This window comes from Periplaneta americana, chromosome 8 (genome assembly GCF_040183065.1).
Source record: "Periplaneta americana isolate PAMFEO1 chromosome 8, P.americana_PAMFEO1_priV1, whole genome shotgun sequence".
NCBI classification, from domain to species: domain Eukaryota; kingdom Metazoa; phylum Arthropoda; class Insecta; order Blattodea; family Blattidae; genus Periplaneta; species Periplaneta americana.
The window spans coordinates 40,804,902-40,828,264 of record NC_091124.1 but is presented as its reverse complement, the minus strand read 5'-3'; the positions used below and the strand labels follow the sequence as shown (position 1 = coordinate 40,828,264).

The 23,363-nt window shown below is 33.8% G+C and overlaps 1 protein-coding gene across 6 annotated transcripts in view; it reads right to left on the bottom strand.

Moving 5' to 3' along the window:
• cno (adherens junction formation factor afadin) overlaps nt 1-23,363 on the bottom strand; it is a 552,013-nt gene that overhangs the window by 279,156 nt on the left and 249,494 nt on the right. For all 6 annotated transcript variants that reach the window (XR_011333387.1, XM_069832773.1, XM_069832778.1 and 3 more), the window contains exons 4-5: nt 21,553-21,662; nt 19,091-19,253 (exon numbers count right to left, since the gene is read on the bottom strand). Coding sequence is in view for 5 of the 6 variants with exons in the window: in XM_069832773.1 (XP_069688874.1) it covers nt 19,091-19,253; nt 21,553-21,662 (273 nt within the window). In the remaining variant the exon portion in view is untranslated. The remainder of the gene's footprint in view (nt 1-19,090; nt 19,254-21,552; nt 21,663-23,363) is intronic.

Here is a 23,363-nt window from a genome sequence, read left to right as displayed (position 1 = left end):
TTGCACCACAAAAATTAGCTTATCCATCAGTAAAGGTTTCAATGAAGTCCGATAAAATTAAACATTTGGAAAAACTGAAGCATTATGTAATTGAATATAAATAAATAATGTGTTGCCATCTTAGGTAGCTTATCAAGTTGCTAAGTGATTACCCTGGCCCTTAAAAACCAGTCATTGACAACAGACTTAAGTTCGTGAACTTCTGATCCACTACCTAGCTTGTTAAATATACGACTATGGAAGTATTATTCACTAAATTTAAGAAAATCTTCTATGGTAGGGATTATCCGATTTTTTTATTAACCGTTCAGGCCACCCACTTCATTACCATGGATAATAGAGGTTCTAGGCTACTGTATGGTACATTTTGGCCTGAAAAATGTAAAATAGAATATTCTGGAAAACAAAAAAAAAAAAAAACAAACAAACAAAAACAAAAAAAGAAGTCACACTTTTAAATATGATTCTCAGTGACAAATAGCAGGAATTGGTAAAAAAAAATAACTTTACCATTGCATTCAGAGTGTAAGAAATATGTTTATTTTGTTATTGGTCAAAATCGGTTTTTGAACAAAATAGCAGGTTTTAGAAACAAAAACATAGTAGTGTGTTAACTCTTCTTATCATTATCTGCAGTTGGAACCTTATATTTTTGTCTCATTACCAATTAAACGAAATTAAATTGTTCACAAAATAAAAATAAATATGTAACCATGCAGTATATCATCAACATCATCATACTCCTCTCACCACCACCTGCAGCACATTCCATCATCGTCCACCACCATCCTCAAAAACTACTGTATTTAGTCTTCTCTCCTACTTACCCATTTTCCTCTGTTTACTCTTTCATATCCATTTCGTATCTCTTTCTTACAAATGCGTCGTCTTTATCAAGTGACTTAGTAACAATGTGTAGACTTCAATAAAAATCTCAATTATATAATCACAGTTTCCATTTTGTTATAACAAGAGAAATTGAACTTCTATTTCCCATAATGCTCTTCAAACGAATGTGAAATAAAATCAATTCTTATATTAGTTCATGATAAAATAACCTTCTGAATTTACAGGTTGTCAAAATGACAAAGTAGAACAACATATAATCACAGTCTACTATATACAGTCGCGAAGCTTGAAGTGATTTTTTGCAAATCTCGTGATAAAGCGCTCCAAGCAGTTAGCAACTAGAAACAATAGACTGTCCACAGTAGACTTTGGACTGAATCGTATTTCCATCGAGTGCTAGCTCGTTGCGTATTTCACATTGATGCTTATGAAATGTTCGTTATTGGTTGTAATGAAACTGTTAATGGCTAAAATACAATAATTGGAATAATAATATTTTACTAGAGATGTAGAAAAATTAAGTTTGTTTTAATGAAATTTATTGATCACGTTTTATTTTCAATTCTGGTGGGATTATTATTGCTTAGGCCTACTTTTTTTTCAAAGGATATGTTTTTAATTACAGCTGTTAATTTTGTTGTTATTTTTATTTGTTACTTTACTAGAGACGTAGAAAAAGTCTGTTACAATAAAATTTATTAATCACGTTTTATTTCCCATTATGGTGTGATTATTATTGCTTAACCTCATCCCACTTTGTTAACTACGTAAGCCTACACTACAAGTACCGATACACGTAAGTTAATCCATTAATTCATATTTCCATTATTATTGTTGTAAAGGGAAATGAAAATTAATATTTATTGGTTTCATAGTTAATTATCGCTATGATCTTGAATGAGTGAAGCGATTATCGTAAATTTCAGTTCGTTTTGCACAAACAAAAATAATATTAACCTATTTCTTGCAGATATCTTCGAGTTTATGGTGGAATTTAATATACTTCATTAAAATAATAAATTAACTTTATGCATTTAATATTTCAATAATGGAAGGAAGGTGTTAATTTTTCCAAAAGAACATAACGAAAGTGTAACATATTTTGTCGGCTGCTAGGAGAGAGATCTGCGATGATGAGGCGATAGCAGCCATCCTAGTGGTGGGCAACTATCCATGTTTGCATTTTTACTACATATTGAGCTTCGCGACTGTATATAGTAGACTGTGATATAATATTAAAGTTTGGCTTCAAGAAGGGAAAAGGTTACGAGAGATGCAATTGGACTGCTGCGAACAATCGGCGAAAGATACCTAGAGAAGAATAAAGAAGTGTATATAGTATTTGTGGACCCAGAAAAAGCGTTTGCCAGAGTGGAATGGAACAAACTGGTGGGGATCCTGAAGGAAATTGGCGTGGATTGGAAAGAGATTATGTTCAATAATCTTTATATGAAACAACGAGTCAAAGTCAGGATAGGAGAATAAATGTCAGAAGTAAGTGAAATAGGGAGAGGAGTACAACAAGGATGCCCTGTATCACCTACCCTGTTCAACATCTACTTGGAGGACTTAGTGAAGAACTGTTTTCAGAACATGGGAGGAGTGATAGGAGGAGGAAGAAGAATAAAGTGCATAAGATTTGCTGATAATATGTCATTGTTAGCACAAGAGAAGATGATACTAAGGGATATGCTACTGGAGCTATATGACAGCTGTGAACAGTATGAGATGAAGATAAATGCCAACAAGACGAAGACCATGGTTGGTAAACATGCAAATTCTAAATGAGGCAGTAGAGTAAGTGGATAGCTTTAAATACTGAAGTGTACTGTAAGCAGTAACATGAGCTGCTGCCAGGAAGTCAAAAGGAAGATAGCAATGGTCAAGGAAGCCTTTAACAGAAAAAGGGGCATCTTCTGTAGACCTCTGGAAAAAGAACTAAAAAACAGACTAGTGAAGTGGTTTGTGTGGAGCGTTGTATTATATGGTGCAGAATCATGAACATTACAACAAAGTGAAGAGAAGCGAATAGAAGCATTTGAAATGTAGATATGGAGAAAAATTAAGAGTGTGAAATGTACAGTAGTGTACAGTATTGGGAATAAATTTGAATAAGGAACAAAAAAAAGTTTCCTTCTCAGGCAGGATTCGAACCACGAAAGTCTTAGTTACCAGTCTATCATGATCTGGAGTGAACAAGGCTCTGAAATCAGCTACAAGGGTCGGTCTGGTTTTTTTTGCCACTACTGTACAGACAGAATAAGAAATGAAGCTGTGTTCGGAAAGAGTGAGTGAAGAAAGAATGATGCTGAAACTGATCAAGAAGAGAAAATGAAATTGGTTGGGTCACTGGCTGAAAAGAAACTGCCTACTGAAGGATGCACTGAAAGGAATGGTGAACAGGAGTAAAGTTCGTGGCAGAAGAAGATATCAGATGATGGATGACATTAAGATATATGGATCATATGCGGAGACTAAGAGGAACGCAGAAAATAGGAGAGATTGGAGAATGCTGGGTTTGCAGTGAAAGACTTGCTCTTGGGCAGAAAGCTATGAATGAATGAAAATGGTAATTAAAGACTCATTCATTCATTCATTCCTTCCTTCCTTCCTTCCTTCCTTTCTTCCTTCCTTCCTTCCTTTCTTCCTTCATTCATTCATTCATTCATTCAGTGTTCTGCCCAAGGGCAGTTATTTCACTGCAAACCCAGTATTCTCCAATCTTTCTTATTTTCTGCCTTCCTCTTAGTCTCCGCATATGATCCATATATCTTAATGTCGTCTATCATGTGATATCTTCTTCTGACCCGAACTCTTCTCCCGTTCACCATTCCTTCCAGTGCATCCTTCAGTAGGCAGTTTCTTCTCAACCAGTGACACAACCAATTCCTTTTCCTCTTCCTTATCAGTTCCAGCATCATTTTTTCTTCACCCACTGAGTTGCAGGGACAAAATTTAGAGATTTTTTACTTTTAAATTCCAAGTTTTTAAAACTTGTAAGAGCTGCCTAACAGAGAATCTTTCATCAGTAAATTTGGATACATTACAGAGAACAATTTCAGGCATTGCTTACTTCATAAAAGGGAGACTTGACTAGCTTCATAATTTTCGTAACTGTAACGTAAACAATATAATTCAGTCATGGTAACTTATTATCCAGTGAAGAATTGTGTGTAAATAACAACTATGACGACGACAAAGATGAAGATGAAGATGATGTAATGCTTGTAAACACCCTAAGTTCCACAGTCTCACATGCAATAGCTTGTGATATACAGTACTGTATTATAGAAGCATAATTACTGGTTTAAAAGCTAACTTTCATTTTCATTTGCAGTGACATTGGGCTCAAACTTGAATTTATTCCACTTTCTACTATCATGATGACCTCACAATGAGTGCTTCAATTATTTGCTTACATAAAAACAGATCTTAACCACTGAACACTTAAAAAGCTTATTCCCACACATGGAGCTTGTCGGCTTATCATCATTCACTATGCAACAGTTCATGTCATTTAAAAATAAACTGATAACATAGCAAGACTTATTTCTGGAATTGCATACAGTAAACTTAATGTTTTTTATCATCAGCTTTAAAGTGTAGCATGCAACAGTGGTTGAAGTCCGTAATTTTCAGATCATGTAAATACTACATTCATCATTTGATCTCATTGAAGCTCTTGAGTTCATATTCTTCAAATCAAGAATTATAATGGAAGACAACACCGCATGTCAAAACAATATGCATCGTCGTTCATTCTCTTGGAAGTTCACAAGTTTAATCTTCGCAGATTAAAAAAAAAAAAAAGAAAAACATTCACATGGATAAAAAAATTGACAACTCATATGAAAACAAAATATTCATTATCATTCATTGTTATTGAAATTCGTATGTCAAATGTCTTATAATAAAAAATCACATCATAAATAAGTTGACAACTTATAGAAAATCAATATTCTCAATTATTCATTCTTATGGAAGTAATGAATCTTATAATAAAAATACTGACAAGGAAAAATAGGCAAGTCATGTAAAAATAATTACCATCAATCATTATTACTACATTTTATGAGATCATAGTCCTCAAATAAGAAAAAAAAAATCTTTTGGATAAATAAATTCACAACACACACAAACATGATTATTTTATGAGATCATAGTCCTCAAATAAGAAAAAAAAAATCTTTTGGATAAATAAATTCACAACACACACAAACATGATTATTCACTATCATTTGTTTTTACTGAAATTCATGAACCAAAAGTTTTTTAATTTAAAAAAATCATAGACGAAAACGTTGAAAATTGTATGAGAAAATACAATAATATACACCACCATTTATGATTCCAAATTTTTCAAATAAAAAAATTGAACGAATAAATTGATAGGCTACTCATATTTAAACAATCATCATCATTCATTCTTATCAAAGTTCATGAATTCAAAAGTCTTCAAATAAAAAACAAATCATAATATATAAACACATTGACAACTTACTTGAAAATAATTTACACCACCATTCATTTTTATGTAAATTCATAAGTCTAAATTCTTCAAATAAAAAAGTAGATGAATAAACTGAGTCTCATGTGTAACAAAATTCACCACCATTCATTATTATGTAACTTCATGAGTCATCATTCATTCTCATAAAAGTTAATTCCAAAGGCTTAAAAATAAAAACCACATACAGATCAGGGTTGCCAGATGTTCTAGATTTCCAAACATTGTTCTGGATTTTAATGGTGTGTCCTGTGTCCTTGATAGAGTTATATTTGTCCCAGAATGCCAAAAAAAAATTGAAAAAATACAATTTTTTGCTCATTTCCGTAACATTATTTTTTTTTAAATTGCTTATTCATTTTTTCAAGACCCTGTTCAATCTATGTTTCAGATAGACAGGGGGTACCGGTATGTAGCACGTATGGGCTAATCCAGAAATGCATACAGAGTGTTAGTTGGGAGGCCGGGGAAAAAGATTTTTGGAGAGGCAGAGACGTAGATGGGGAGACAATATTAAAATGAATTTGAGGTAGGTGGGATATGATTGTAGAGACTGGATTAATCTTCCTCAGGATAGGGACCAATGGCGGGTTTATGTGAGGGCAGTAATGAACCTCCGGGTTTCTTAAAAGCCATAAGTAAGTTCAACCTATGTTTAACATTGTCAACACCGCAGTATCTTTATTCTTCACTCTCTTTGGAAGTTGATTTATTATTGACAGGATTTAAACATTATAACTTTCATTTTTTCCGTATAGATCAGGCTGTAATTGAAAGGGAATTTTAGAATCTAGCAAAAATGTAACAAAATTAAAAGCTTAGACCCTATGTTATTTACTTACTTACAGCTTTTAAGGAACCTGGAGGTTCATTGCTGCCGTCACAAAAGCCCGCTATCAGTCCCTATCCTGTGCAAGATTAATCCAGTCTCTATCATCATATCCCACCTCCCTCAAATTCATTTCAATATTATCCTCCCATTTACGTCTCGGTCTCCCCAAAGGTCTTTTTCTCTCTGGCCTCCCAACTAACACTCTATATGCATTTCTGGATTCGCCCATACGTGCTACATGCCCTGCCCATCTCAAACGTCTGGATTTAATGTTTCTAATTATATCAGGTGAAGAATACAACAGTTCTGCATTGTGTAATTTTCTCCATTGTCCTCTAACTTCATCCCTCTTAGCCCCAAATATTTTCCTAAGCACCTTATTCTCAAACACCCTTAATCTCTGTTCCTCTCTCAAAGTAAGAGTCCAAGTTTCACAACCATACAAAACAAATCAGTAACGTAACTGTTTTATAAATTCTAGCTTTCAGCTTTTTTGACAACAGACTGAATAACAAATGCTTCTCAACTGAATAATAACAGGAATTTCCCATATTTATTCTGCATTTAATTTCCTCCCAGTGTAATTTATATTTGTTACTGTTGCTCCAAGATATTTGAATTTTTCCACTTCTTCGAAGGAAAAATTTCCAATTTTTATATTTCCATTTCGTAAAATATTCTCATCGCGAGACATAATCATATACTTCGTCTTTTCGGGATTTACTTCCAAACCTATCTCTTTACTTGCTTCAAGTAAAATTTCCGTGTTTTCCCTATGTAATTAGTGAAAATCAGTTATACTGCAAATTGAATTAATTCAAATGTATAGCCATGTTAAGGTAGGAATGCAATATCATTCCCTGTCTTGGATTCCTGATGAAAGAATCTGGTAACCCTGATACAGATGAATAAATGTTTAACTCACTTCAAAATAATATTCACCATCATTAATTCTTAAGAAAGTTCATGAGTCCACATTCTTCAAAAAAGCATTAAAAGAAACAACACGTACTAATAAACTTAAAGTCTTATAGCACAAAAGCACACACACTTCAGACGGAAGGACTGTGAAAACAAAACACTGTCTTATTGTTTCCATTCCCTGGGAAGCTTTGACAGTAACATTCAAAAACTAATGTACATCTCACGTAAAATTGGTCCTGATGCAAACAAATGGATGAAAGTGATAATAGGGAAATGTAATGCAGAAAGGAAGTAAAAAAAAAAAATCAGTGTCTACATTAACATCAATTGCTATCAATCTTCAAGCAAGCTTGTTGGACATTTGAAGAGACTAGACTAGATGGCAGTTTGGAAGGTAGTCGGCTGCTATATACACCGTAGCATTTCTGGCATGTGACGTCACAAGCTTGTACAGTAAAACCAATCAGAATCGGTCTGTACCAAGTACTTCCAGAGTTTGAATAATTTCGAGGGAAAAATTGTTCCGGGGCCAGGTATCGAACCTGGGACCTTTGGCTAAACGTACCAACGCTCTCCCGCTGAGCTACCCGGGAACTCTACCCGACACCGATCCAATTTTTCCCTCTATATCCACAGACCTCAAAGTGGGCTGACAACAGTCAAGCAATCAACATTTGAGTGCACACTAACTCTGTGTGACTTTAAATTGTGGTTTTCTGTTACGTACAGTGACGTGTATTATGCAAATTAAGCTTTCAGGAATAACTCCCTGTAAAGTTAATTTGAATAATTTCGAGGGAAAAATTGTTCTGGGGCCGGGTATCGAACCCGGGACCTTTGGTTAAACGTACCAACGCTCTCCCACTGAGTTATTCCTAAAAGCTTAATTTGCACTGCCAGAGTTTGTTTGTTCACGTGTGAGTGTTTCAATACAATGAATAAGTAAAACTAACATTTACTCTGTCTGTGTAAAATAAATAAATGGAAGAAGAGACTGTAAAAAGACAAGTATTGCACAGGCAGGCGCGGAAAATAGTGTTTAAGGTGTATAACTATTTTAAAAACGTTGACGAGCAGAATGCTGCCGGCTATCTTGATGCTGGCTGCAGTGTTGCCAACACGCAAGAAATGACTGCAGAAGCATGTGATGTGGGATTGAGAACCGTGCAAAGAATATTGTTAGTGAAGGAAAGAGGGTTTGTTTGGTGTCATGCTTACAGTAATCAACGGCTGAGTTCATTAGTATCTTTTGATAATTTAAATTCTCTTTCCTGCAATTAGTATCGCACGTGTGCGTGAAGTACGATGTGGCAATGCTGTACGCTGCCTTGCCCTCTCTATCTCTCTCTCTCGAGGCAAACGCTAGCAGACTACCGCCTTCCGAATTGCCGTCGACTCTAGTTCTGTGTATTTGATAAACCTTCTATTACCAAAATCTGTACAAAAACATGTAAAATATATCTTATGCTATGGAAGACTTATATAGTCCCTAGTAGAAACAACAACCAAGTTCCTTGGCTTACAAATTGATATGATAATTTGGAAAAATCATATTAAAGAAATTGCCCCTAAACTAAATTCAGCATTAATTGAAAAATGAGTTCTATTCAGTCAATACTTAACATAAACACAATAAAACATGTTATAATAACATTTACACAGATTTTAAAAACAAACGTTTTCGCCAATTTTGATTGGCATCTTCAGGTCGTGTAGGTTGAATGGAACATGTTATAAAAAGTGAACACTTGGTATATGACGTTAAAAACCAAAGTTACAACTGTAATATCACTTAAAACAGAGAATAGAATATAGCAAAAGCCTCCACGATGTGTGTAGACTTGGTATATGACGTTAAAAACCAAAGTTACAACTGTAATATCACTTAAAAACAGAGAATAGAATATAGCAAAAAGCCTCCACAATGTGTGTAGAATCACTGTGTTGAAAGAAGCGTGTGTGAACCAAGGAAACAGCAAAACTCTTCTGTCATTGCAGATACAGTTTTCAAGATAGATTTGAAGATGCTACGAACAGGTCGGTCATGTGGCCGTTATGGAGAGCAGGAAAAATCCTGTAAATTGTAAGGATAGAATGAAAGAATATTTAGAAGCATTAAAGTATTATTTAAATCTTCTAAAACAATACTTACAAAAAATGGAAGAACGTCTTGAAATCCATGAGGCCGGCGACACGACTGATCTTTACATTAAGTGGTAGTGTATGACGAAAACTGTATACGTTGCACGACTAGTGGAGAATGACCGTTACTTGTGTGTGATTTTAAACAGCGGGTTATTTGAATTTGGGTATTGTTCGTTAAGGAGCGGGCTATCATTATTATTAGAAAAGGTGGTAATATATAGTTCCTCCACAGCATTCATATAATTATGATTGTTAATAGTCTTTAAGACCTGAAGGGCTTCTTCTATGCCAGTAAGTTCGTGATTAAGGGAAATGAGATGCGTGGCAAACTTTGATTTATTCCTATTGAATTTGAAGTCAGAGACGTGCTCCTTGTAACGCGTAACACTGTTTAAAATCACACGCAAGTAATGGTCATTCTCCACTAGTCGTGCAACGTATACAGTTCTCGTCATACGCTACCACTTAATGTAAAGATCAGTCGTGTCGCCGGCCTCATGGATTTCAAGACGTTCTTCCATTTTTTGTAAGTATTGTTTTAGAAGATTTAAATAATACTTTAATGCTTCTAAATATTCTTTCATTCTATCCTTACAATTTACAGGATTTTTCCTACTCTCCATAACGGCCACACGACCGACCTGTTCGTAGCATCTTCAAATCTATCTTGAAAACTGTATCTGCAATGACAGAAGAGTTTTGCTGTTTCCTTGGTTCACACACGCCTCTTTCAACACAGTGATTCTACACACATTGTGGAGGCTTTTTGCTATATTCTATTCTCTGTTTTTAAGTGATATTACAGTTGTAACTTTGGTTTTTAACGTCATATACCAAGTCTACACACATCGTGGAGGCTTTTGCTATATTCTATTCTCTGTTTTAAGTGATATTACAGTTGTAACTTTGGTTTTTAACGTCATATACCAAGTGTTCACTTTTTATAACATGTTCCATTCGACCTACACGACCTGAAGATGCCAATCAACATTGGCGAAAACATTTGTTTTTAAAATCTGTGTAAATGTTATTATAACATGTTTTATTGTGTTTTATGTTAAATATTGACTGAATAATACTCATTTTTCAATTAACATTGAACTTAACGGAACCAATATGCCTTTGAAATTAAATTCAGCATGTTTTGCTATTAGATCGAAGCAAGAGATAGTAAATATCAATACCTTAAAAACAATATACTTTGCATACTTCCACACAGTAATGAATTTTGGAGTAATATTCTTGGGAAATTCTACAGATAGTAGAAAGTATATTCCTACTACAAAAAAGAGTAATTAGAATAATAATAGTGCCTAATCTACGGAATCATGCGGAACCAATTTTTAAAAAACTACAAATAATGCCCATGGCTTGTCAGTATATTTTTCCATTAATAAACTTCCTTGTATGTAATGGTTAAAACTTTGTAACTAATTCAACAGTTCATAGTATAAATATTCGTCAAAAAATGGATTTCATATGTACTCCAACAGCAAATCCATCACATTATCAAAAGAGAGCGTGTTTCTATAGCAGTAAAAATTTTTAATAGCCTCCCTATGGATATAAAAAATAAACTCAAAACATATTATCATTTAGGGCCAAATTAAAGAAATACCTCATTTCTCACGCTTTCTATTTATTCTGTAGATGAATTTATGACATTCAACAATGTGGCATGAATATTTCTGTATCAATAATAACTCCTTGTGTTCTACTAATATATTATAAAACTCTTCTGTATATATTTGAACCAGATTGTGACTATAATTAAGACTTTGTAGTACTATTAAGATTTTTTGACATGTTCCATATTCTAGCTGGAAGCGATGTATGAATACCATAGAATGAAAAATAAATACAATACAATAAAGTCCAGGAATTTAATGAAAATCCGAATATGGAACATGAAGTGCAAAAACATTGCTAGACAATAACTGTACCAGAGTTACATAACATTATAGTCAATTCTCATACATAGACTGTATCTTTATAAAATAATGCATGCCAATTTTGCTTTACAAACCCTAGCAGATACTCAAACGAACCTGTAATTATTGTCTAATAAAATTCTGAGGACAAATGAAGCTTATTTCGAGTTAAACTAGGGTGTCAATATTCATGACTCCACACCAACAGGATATGATTACTACATAGTTCGAAAAATGTCGATCACAAACAACATGATGTGAAAATTCCTGTTCCGTGTGGCTTCATACCACTTTTTTTATCTTTGCAAAAATTAAGAATAAGCAGAGTTCAATGATGATTAATAGACAGCATTACTTTAGAATGTTGCAAAATTAAGTGATAGTGGGAATACAGCATTGTGACAACTTATTTATACGAGATAAAGTCCCAATTCACATTCACCAACCAGTAAAGGAACTACACAAGTTTATATTTTTCTAACATCTGATATTCATCATCACTAAATATAACTTGCCTAATTTCAGACAATAGTTATTCTTCTAACACTGAAAGTATGAAGTGATCGAATTGCTCAGGAAATGCAGAACATTTCACAAGATTTTCTTTTGAATGTTTTACCAAACCTGGAAGAGAGGCTATTAATGATTGAAGAATGAAATGCCTTCCATTTTAGTAATAGACTGAAGAATCAAATGTCTCCCTTTTTAGTACTATCAGTTACTCAGTAATTTCACAATATTTCACAAGATTTTCTTATCCATGTTGTACCAAACCCGGAAGAGAGGCTATTAATGATTCAAGAATGAAATGCCTTCCACTTTAGTAATAGACTGAAGAATCAAATGTCTCCCTTTTTAGTACTATCAGTTACCCAGTAATTTCACAATATTTCACAAGATTTTCTTCTCCATGTTGTACCAAACCTGGAAGAGAGGCTATTAATGATTCAAGAATGAAATGCCTCACATTTTAGTAATGGATTAAAGAACGAAATGCTTCCCTTTTTAGTACTACCAGTTACCCTAAAATTTCACAAGATTTTCTTCTCAATGTTGTAGCAAACCTGGAAGAGAAGCTATTAATGTTTGAAGAATTAAATGCTTCACATTTTAGTAATGGATTGAAGAACGAAATGCCTCCCTTTTTAGTACTATCAGTTACCCTGTAATTTCACAAAATTTCACAAGATTTTCTTCTCAATGTTGTAGCAAACTTGGCAGAGAGGCTATTAATGATTCAAGAATGAAATGCCTTCCACTTTAGTAATAGACTGAAGAATCAAATGTCTCCCTTTTTAGTACTATCAGTTACCCAGTAATTTCACAATATTTCACAAGATTTTCTTCTCCATGTTGTACCAAACATGGAAGAAAAGCTATTAATGATTCAAGAATGAAATGCCTCACATTTTAGTAATAGATTGAAGAACGAAATGCCTTCCTTTTTAGTACTATCAGTTACCCAGTAATGGCACAAAATTTCACAAGATTTTCTTTTCATCAATGTTGTAGCAAACCTGCAAGAGAGGCTAGTAATGATTGAAGAATGAAATGCCTCACATTTTAGTAATGGATTAAAGAACGAAATGCTTCCCTTTTTAGTACTATCAGTTACCCTAAAATTTCACAAGATTTTCTTCTCAATGTTGTAGCAAACCTGGAAGAGAAGCTATTAATGTTTGAAGAATTGAATGCCTCACATTTTAGAAATGGATTGAAGAACGAAATGCCTCCCTATGCCTCCCTTTTTAGTACTATCAGTTACCCAGTAATTTCACAATATTTCACAAGATTTTCTTCTCCATGTTGTACCAAACCTGGAAGAGAGGCTATTAATGATTGAAGAATAAAATGCCTCACATTTTAGTAATGGATTGAAGAATGAAATGCCGCCCTTTTTAGTACTGTAAGTTCTTCAGTAATTCCAAAATATTTCGCAAGATTTTCTTCGAATGCTGTAACAAGTCTGGAAGAGAGGCTATGTACTGAAAAATAAAATGCCTCTCTTTTTAATACTGAAACTCAGGAGTGATCAGTAACTCCACAACAGAGGCTGTTAATGATTCAAGAACAAAGAACAGTCATATCTGAATTCTCAAATTAACCACTTTCTACATACAAAAATAAACCTCATGCTTTTGTGAATGTAGTAGCATTTTTAATTTTTTGTAAACCTGACTTGAAAGTAATTGCACACATTACTTATTTAAGATTAAATAAATTAAAATTGCTCATAGCATGCATTATTCTGGGCAATACTCTGATCTCTATACAACTTCAATACAAATCTTAATCAATGGAACTATTTCCTGTGTGTGCATTCAAAAATACTTTCACACATCAGCTGGTCTCTAACCTTGGTGGGAGGAAAACGTCTGCTCCTTTTCCTTGTTTATATCAGGACCAAACAAATGTGAGATGAAGTTTAGCTTTCCAAACACATCTGCAAATCAGGTTATGTTTGGATGAACAAAAATAGTATACAAAAACGGATACAAATCCAAATAAATAATGCCCTCCCACCCCTCACCCATTCACACTGAATGCTTGTTCTCATTTTATTTTATCCTTTGATGTTTCTGTTCACAATCCTTTCATCTTGCGCTCTACTTCCACAGCTGAAGTTGATGGTCTAACCTAAAATATAAATAGCCATTATTAATTAATTACCAGCATAAGCGAAAATTATAAATTTCAATACTAAAGTTTTCTCTAAACTAATGAAAAAATGCTACACAATATTGTTTGGAAGTCGATTATCTAATAATTAACGTGAATGGATTAAAATTTTTAGAAAAACTCATCACATGTGTATTCAACTCAATACACAAAAATATCAGATACAAAACTACATTCACTGTAATGAATCGAGTCCAAGTGTGTGCCAAAATAGATAGGAAATATGAATGCAAATGTGCGTAGAATGTTAACAAATGACTGTAAATATGTTACCATTATATTATCATCATTATTACTACCATTATTATATTATTAATTACCATCATTATTATGTGCTTAGCAGACAAAAATTAGGGTGGCCTGGTAGATATTTGGTAGGGTAACTGGCTAAAGAATGAAAAATCCCAGGTTCAATTCCGGGTTGTGATAGAACCTTTCTTGTCACCAAACTTCCAGAATGGCCCTGGGGTCCATACAGCCGCCTGTTAAATTGAGTACTGAGTTTTTTCTGGAGGTAAAAATGTGATCGAAGCATGACCACACATCTCATTCCAGTGTCGAGGTCAAGAAAATATGAAGTTCTACACACACACCTTTATGTCATCTCAGGGGGAGAGTTTCACCACCACTTTTACTCTACATTAAAGTTGGAACGCAAAGAAGAGGACTGTTGTACCTTGAGACTTTTTTTTTTTTTTTTCTGATTTTTGCTGGTACGTAGAGGACGCAAACTGAAGTAGATTGTAGAGAAAGCTGCTAGGTAGCTCTGGTCATAGTTCCGGTTTGATTTATTACAAAGTGTGAGTTCTGTGGACGAGACAATTTTTTTTTTTGGTACCAAAAATAAATACTTCGTCTACTGTTATATGCTTTCTGACACGAAACAAAATTGCATTTGTTACTATCAATCAAGTATAGTGTATTCCCTATCATCTGGTAAGTATATACATATGTGGCAGATTTAAACATTTTTTTTTGACCCAGCCAAAAGTGTTGTTTTGGCATTGTCGGTTATTTGGGTGCCGGTTACAAGGGATTTTACTGTAGTAAATACTTACTATGCAATCAGAGTGTTTCTTTTAAAATTATAAATCGTCTATTTCTTTCTTCAACATTCTGTATGAATATGGACCATCTGCCTACATGAGAAAGTTTAGATAAGATGAGAAAGATGTTGAAAGCTTAATATTGGACTGCCAGAAGGCAAACTGTTTAAAACCACAAGCTTGGTGCAATCGGAAAAACAAACAAAGGCCTTGATTTCGTAAAGTAACAGTCTAGATGAGATCTCTAAAAGGTGAGTTTACATTACATTGGATTTCGTCCAATAAAAACGCCTTAAGCATGTTCTGAACAAACCTAAAAAACTTGGTTAAAACATATGCTTTCAATATATCCAAGACTGAATATCAGGTGTTCCAAAAGAGAGCATAAAAATGCAATATACTGAACTTGACACATAAGCAAAATATGCAGCAACTGCTAAAATTCGAGGGTACAAAGTGGTAGATATCACATACTCGTGCCCTATTCTCTCTACTTTATATATACTGTCACTGTCATCGAATAAAAATATGTGTACTGACTATACAAACCTTTATTCATACATGGTATTTCTGTTGAAAAGATGGAAAGAAATCTATGCACAAGCAGTGTTTTTGTGAGTTAATACTATAAGCTTATGAGTTGTTTTAGGAAAGAATGCTCTTATACAGGCAATGTTTTATCTTAAAACAGTTAATTCAGAAACAGCAAGAATATAATTTACCGAACCACATTAATTACCCATAGCTCAGCCTCAAAAACGTTTTGATTCAACTTTTTGATTGGATATTCTATGGCAGTGATTCCCAATAGGTGTTGATTTAGGAAAATTGGCTAATGCCACAACTCACGGACGAGGAGGAACAAGGGTTCGTTTTCCAACAAGATGGAGTCCCTCCACATTGATATATGGAGGTCCAGAGATACCTAACCCAACACCTACCAGGTCAATGGATTGGTTGTGCAACGGACGCGACAGCACCTTCTGCATATGGCCACCACATTCACCAGATTACACAGTGTGTGATTTCTTTGTGTGGGGTTTAGTCAAGGACAATGTTTACATACCCACTTCCAGCGACATTGGCCGAATTGAAGGCGCATTAACATAGCAATCAGGAATGTCACACAAGACATGCTTGAGAGGGTTTGGCAAGAATAGGATCACTGCCTGGACGTTTGTGTATTACACATGCACAACAAGTGCAACTAAGGTCAGTCTAAACTTCAAACTTTCCTCTTTCAAATGGTGGCAAGATCATATACTTATGTTCAATATGAAAATACAGCCTTCTGAAATCGCCCAATAATTTGTAACCACGGTGTATATTGTCAGTCACTTTCAAGATCCTTTGGTATCATCAACTATCTCTTACACCTTCAACTGAAATGAAATCTTCAATGATCATAATCATTTCTTTTTTTAAAGTAATGACAGTTATTTGATTGTTCCGTCATTCACCCAAGAATATAACTAAATATAAAATTCAACTAAATATAAAACAAATATAAAAATGTTTGCTAACAAAGTTATTAAAAATATGTTACTGTTAATAAATATTAAATACATGAAAAACATTTTCACTACTGCAATTAACTCAAAATAGAAAACTTATTTTTTCCATCTCTCAAGCATTTGAGTACCGGTATTAAATGTTCCTTTCTGTTTCTTGTCCATACCAAAACACACAAAAAATAATATGGCCATTGAAGAAAAATAACTGAGAACCGCTATTCTATGATGATCCATTCTACTAACAAATGAATAATCTATAGCTATTTTAATTAAACATCTAACAGTATTTCTGCAGTCTAAAACTGTATTTTGTTAACATATCTTACAACCTAGCAAATTACAAACAGGAAATCAAGCTGATAAAATTCTTAAATCCTTTTCTGTCTTGAATTCAAAGTTCATTAAAAATTAAACTGTGCATTTCATAGTTTTCTTTCTTCTAGCATATTAAGCACTGGAAATCAAGCCAATAAAATTCTTAAATCCTTTTCTGTCTTCAATTCGAAATTCTTTCAAAATTAAACTCTATATTCCACAATTTTCTCTTCTAGATAAAAAAAAATTCCTTATCCTTAACATGATGATGTGTGTTGCATAGTTGTGGGCATATGATGACACTGCTCACAAATACCATCCTCTCCTAAGCCAGTCTTCCCCCAGATTAGTGTTGCCAGGTTTTACGTTTTCCCCGTATCCTTACTTTTTAGGATGCTAATGTGGCCTTACGTTTTTTATTCCCCCGTACAACACTTTTTCCCTTTATTTCGAATATGGCACTGAGTAATAGTAAAATACTGTAGAACAGTTTTTATTATTTTTGTTATGTTCACCAGAAATGATAAATTCAGAGTTTCAAATTGTTTCTTAATGTATTAAAAAAGACAGTAAATTGCTAAATGAAGCTAAATCAGTTTCAAAATATGAAAGGGTCGTTAAAAATTAGATACTGTACTAAAACCAAAAATGTTAGTGTGTGTTCAATGGTTTTATGTCTAATCCTTTAATATGTAAATTTTTAATAGAAATTAAGAAAGCATGAGTGACTAAAAAAGTTGATAAAAATGTTCCTTTTTTATTTTGAAAAGCTAGCAACATCACAAAGAATTCTAAATAAAGTAGCAGCAGTTCACCTCCATAGATTTATTTTTTTTTTATTTCAGTAGGTTATTTTACGATGCTTTATCAACAGCTTAGGTTATTTAGCGTCTGAATGAGATGAAGGTGATAATGCCGGTGAAATGAGTCCGGGGTCCAGCACCGAAAGTTACCCAGCATTTGCTCGTATTGGGCTGAGGGAAAACCCCGAAAGAAACCTCAACCAGGTAACTTGCCCCGACCAGGAATCGAATCCGGGCCACCTGGTTTCGCTGCCAGACGTTCTGACCATTACTCCACAGGTGTGGACACCTCCATAGATTCCTTAACCTTCAGTAAAGACGTTGTAAATACCCCTCATCTTCTTCTTCATCTCCCTCTTTTGTGCCTCTAAGAATTTTGGAGGATGTTGGAATTTTTCCACAAGAATATTGTGATTAAACACTTCATAGAAATGTCCCATTTTCTCTGACAACACAAATTGTGTATAAAGTTCGAAGATAAAATATTACTTATTTTGGTGGATAGGAAGCCATGTCTTGCAAGAGTGTTTCTAGAGTCTGACATAAAGACAACTGAAATACAGGCTTGTTTCTTGTGTTTTACAGTTCATTTTGTTTATAATTTTTACTTCATAATAATACTGTGTTTATTTTCCCGTCTTTCTATTGATCATTCAATAAGCATGACATAATCCACGGAAACTTAACAGTCTTCTACACTACATGTAGATTAATTCTTATAAAAACTGACAAAACTGAATGCGTGAGATTTCAATACTGATTCAGAAACGAAAGAGATGCTTAAAATGTAGATGACTCCAACAATATGCAGAAAAATTGATAGATCTTTATACAGAATGTCAGGAAGTAGAAGAAAGAAAATAAATATAGACATGAAATTCTAAAAAAATTCAGAACTACTAATAAATATCTCAATCATCCTACACAATACGCAACAAATAATTACGTTCGTAACTGAATATAAACATAAAGTTAAAAGAAGATCAACCAACCAATCAACCATCATCCAGCAGCTTTGACAATATTCATGTTATTAATCATCAATTGTGTTACTTCGATAGTTTATTATTTTGTTCCTATTGAAAACATTTAGTATTGTGGAAAACTTAAAAGCAATGACTATGTAGTAATTTCTGGAGAAAATGTACCTAAAATTAGAAAAACGCACTTACAACAAAAAGCCTTTCATAACACTGCGTATTATGTAAGCATAAATTTCAAGGTCAAAACTGCACTTTCAAAATGGCGACGAGATATACATAATCTTTTTATCAATAGAATGCTTGACATAACCGCAACATTCTCGAATAAGATTAATTTAATCATTCTTTATCTCTGGTCACATTAACAGCAAAAACGCTATTGGAATTAAGAGTTACGAGTTGGCTTCATGCAGAGAAACGAAGAGTACAGGAATTCCTGCATTACTGACCTTCCACAAAGGACCCTTCCAATTACTGTCATTCATAACTATGAAGTACATACATGAAAGGGTAAACATGAGAATAAGATACCTACTAAGGTTCTTTTTAATGTTAATTATACCTGTGTACAATTTCTCGGCAACACCACTGTCGTTTTCGTTGTTCGTTGGAGCATTCGTTTTGAGTTTGTTGAGTTTTTCTTGTTTCTTGAGTTGTTTCTTTTCTCGTTTCGATAATTTACGTCTGAAGCTGGATCCCCCTTCTTGAAATCCAACTGCAGGAACCTGAAAAAATACAATTTATGATAATAAAGGATCAGCTTAGAGTAGTGCGAGATTTGATGGGTATTTACACTGAGTCACTAATAACATGTTTGGCCTGAGCAAAGATATGTGAGTGCAAGTAAATGTAAACTGCATACTTCCGTTTTTTTTTTTTTCAAATTTAATCTATACATCATCATTGTCAATTGCGCCTTAATAATTACTTGAGATATACATCAATAAAATGAAAAATATTTGTAAAAATGTTCTTGTTTATAGCATTTGGGATTAAATTTATAAAACAATATTAGGTGATTTTGTTCAAACTTACAAACACTGCTTAAAATCGACTGAAATTCGATTAATTGATTAAAGGCATCCGGTTAGCCAATCAAAATTTTTAGTCAATCGACTGCTCTAGTTGAAAACTGGTCATAATGATCACATCTATCACAACTGACAGTTTGTACCAAAGTTACTCTAACACTCAGTATATCTTTTGACCAACTCTTGACAGGCATAGGGTGACCAGATTCACATCGATAAAAAAAGAGGACACAAAGCTTCAAAAAGGAGGACACTGTTCGAAAAAAGAGGACAGAAAACATATATATTGTTAGGTCAATATACAGTACAGATTTAGGCTTATATCATACTTAAAAGTATGTTAATATCTATTTTATTACAAAATAACTAGGATAAAAATAATAATGATTTTACAGTTAGCTACATATGAAAGTCAAGGGAACTGTAATTATTAAAGAGGACAGAAAATATCTATCTATATTATTAGGCTTAGGGCTATATTTTATTTAAATGATAAAATTTGATAATATAAAATGATTTTACAGTTACCTACATAATTAAAGCCAAGGGAACTATAATTATTATCAAAAGGAGCGAAGAGAATTATAAACGTTAGCAAAGAGGATATTCCGTCGATGCTGCTGCCACCTACAGGAAAATTACTTGAAAAAGACGCCAAATCAGATAATTTCAAAATATCTGGCATAGAAGTTACGAAAAGGAGGACATTTCTTGATTTTATTTTAAAATCCGCCCGGACCCCGGACAAAGACCTAAAAAGGAGAAGATATCCGGATAAAAGAGGACGTCTGGTCACCCTAGACAGGCATACATTGCGGGTCTCCTTGACCGTGTGGTTGGCACAGCACAGAGCCACAGGCGAACAACTCAGTAAAACATGACTAGGCCCCGGATTTTTTTGTAATATAAAAGTGCGAAATATGTAGGCTACATAAAAATGTAGTTAATATCGAGGAAATATGTAAATTTCTTTCTTTATTTCTTTCTTTCTATCTTTCTTCATTCATTCGTTCGTTCGTTCGTTCGTTCGTTCGTCCGTCCGTCCGTCCATCCATCCATCCATCCATCCATCCATCCATCCATCCATTTATTTATTTATTGCTAGTAAGTTTGAAATGAATATTGAAATATTATGTTACATTAATAAAATATGTCATTTAAAAGCACTAGGTATTTATTAATGTATTAAATTTATAAAAATATCGTCACAATTTAACTGCTCAGCTGAAGTGGTAAGATGCAGCTTTGGAAGTCGATTTGCCACCTCAATGTCTAGCTTGCAAATACGACTTTCCTCTGCCACAAGCGATGCTTTTTCTTGTGCCTTAAGATTTCCTAGAAAGATATTTTTGTGTCGCACACAATGGTATTTTGACTTACCTGACATCCTACCCAAATCCCTCGCTAATAGCCTACTTTCAATTTGTAACCAAGTTAAATGACCGGCAACACCTGAACATCCGAGATTCTGAGAAAGTAAAACACAAGTATTTCAAGGTTCTCCACTGTTACACTTTATCTGCAAGGATATTTTTGAATGACAATACATGATACATACAATATTATTTGCCCGAAGACAAGTCTGAACCTCACAAATGAAACCAACAAGTCACCACTTATGAGGCAACTAAGCCAGGAGATAATGGAGTAGGGTGGCTAGTTCATCATTCATTAATTTAGCTTAATTTTGTATTTATATAAAGGCAGAAAGCAACAGTTAGTATTTCTCTAAGATCCTAATGTATAAAACAAGATTTCCCCGTATTGCACCCGCATTACCATTCCTGTTAACTTCGATCTTATTTTTATTTTAGCCCCGTGCTAAAGTGTCACAGGAATTCAATGAAGCAGCCTAAATTCTCGGATACGTAATTACAACTAACAAAAGAATACTTCTTGTCGGAATAATAGCGGTTACCCCCACGTCCGCAGTTTGGTACAGACATTATCGTTCGTTTTTCTCCGAACTATTAAAGCCCATTGTATTGCTTACATTGGTTTTGTCGTCTATGCGCCTCAGCAGGAACCTGCCCTCTCTGTCGTCCATGTGCCAGTTCAGCTGCACTAATAGCGGTTTTTCGTCCATACCCAGTCGACGTTCATCTGAAACAAAAGAAGGCACATCACGTGACATAAAACTGTCATTCATTGTTGCTATGGAACCCAGTACATTACAGATTAATATAATGATATTTACTTATGAATTATGACAACTGAATGGTTTTTTTCCCCAAAACCTATATTACTAAAAAAAAAAAAAAACCAACAATTTTGACTGAATATGCTCCTACTTATTTTAGATGTAATTATTTTGCGCCACTACATGTTATTTTCCACTGAAAACGTGAGATTTAAAATCATTTTGTTTCCAAAAACACCTATTTCACATTTTATTCCGGGCTGATCACGTAACACCATCCCTCGAAATGTTGTCCTGGCTCCTGGCTCCGTCTAGAAGATCGTAGGAAAATCCACTGTCTTTCCCTTCTCTTTCGCAAATTGCATTTCTCCATTCCTGTCTATCTTGCATCTCGTGTTCAAAATTTATTCACCCATCATAACCTAGACACACGATCACAACACTCCTCAATATTATCCATTCCCTCCCACCGAACATCCTCATATTCATCTTCTTTCACTGTGGCTGTTCCTCGACTTTGGAATTCCCTACCGAGTAATGTCAGGGACTGTCAGACATCAAACCAATTTAAGAATAGGCTAACGAAATATTTTTCTAACAATTCTTGTTAACAATGATAGCTGTTTCAGGTTTCTCAATGTTTAATGGTTATATATATCACAGATAAATATCTAAATTATCTCATTATTATTATTATTATTATTATTATTATTATTATTATTATTATAACTATTTCTTACCAATGTTTATTATTGTCACACTAACATTAGTTATTCAACTTTCATTATTTACTTTCATGTTGTTTTATGGTCTAGATATTAATGTAATAACTATGTAAGCAACTGTATTGAATTAGAATTAGAGTCTGGCTGGGCGGAAGAGAAGGCCTACTGGCCTTAGCTCTGCCAGATTAAATAAATAAATTATTAACTTATTATTATTATTATTATTATTATTATTATTATTAATGTTAGTATGGTGAATATAGGGAGACCATAATTCCTTTGAGTGAAAGTGGGACTTTAATCACTTTCTTTAGGGAAAAAGTGAGACGCCATGTTTTCTAAAATCCAGTAGAAACGTAAATGACAATAAAAGAAGACACAAATGTTAATCATTTCAAATTATACAAATTACAAAATAGTATTATAGCAATAAGAAGAAATTAAATGCACTTTCAAATTTATTAATATTTAGGTCGTCAGAAATTAGCCTTCTAAAGGGGTTCATGTACTTTCTTTACTTCAATCAGAAGTTGCTATTGTATTCAGCAACTCAGGTTTTGCAAGCAAATATGAATAAAAATCATTGCAGTTTTATTCAGCTGAATAGTTATTTGCCGTAGCTCTAAAACAATAATATTTCTTTTCAAGCTCTTCTGTAATTTACTTGCCTCTTTGCATTGTTATAAGGAGTGAAACACAGTTCTAATATTCACTATAAATACGCGTTAAATAGATTACAGCCCTAGCTGAACTTGGCAACTGAACAAAAAACGGTAAAAAAAATCTCGAATACTATTGTTCTATCGATGAACGAAATAGGTAGGTCTACGTAGTCCCAAACTGAAGATTGCCAACATTAATAGATACAATCTACAGCACAGAGAAATATCTTCCCTGTCTACAGTATGCAAGTATTAAGGTAAAATAATCGGCACATTT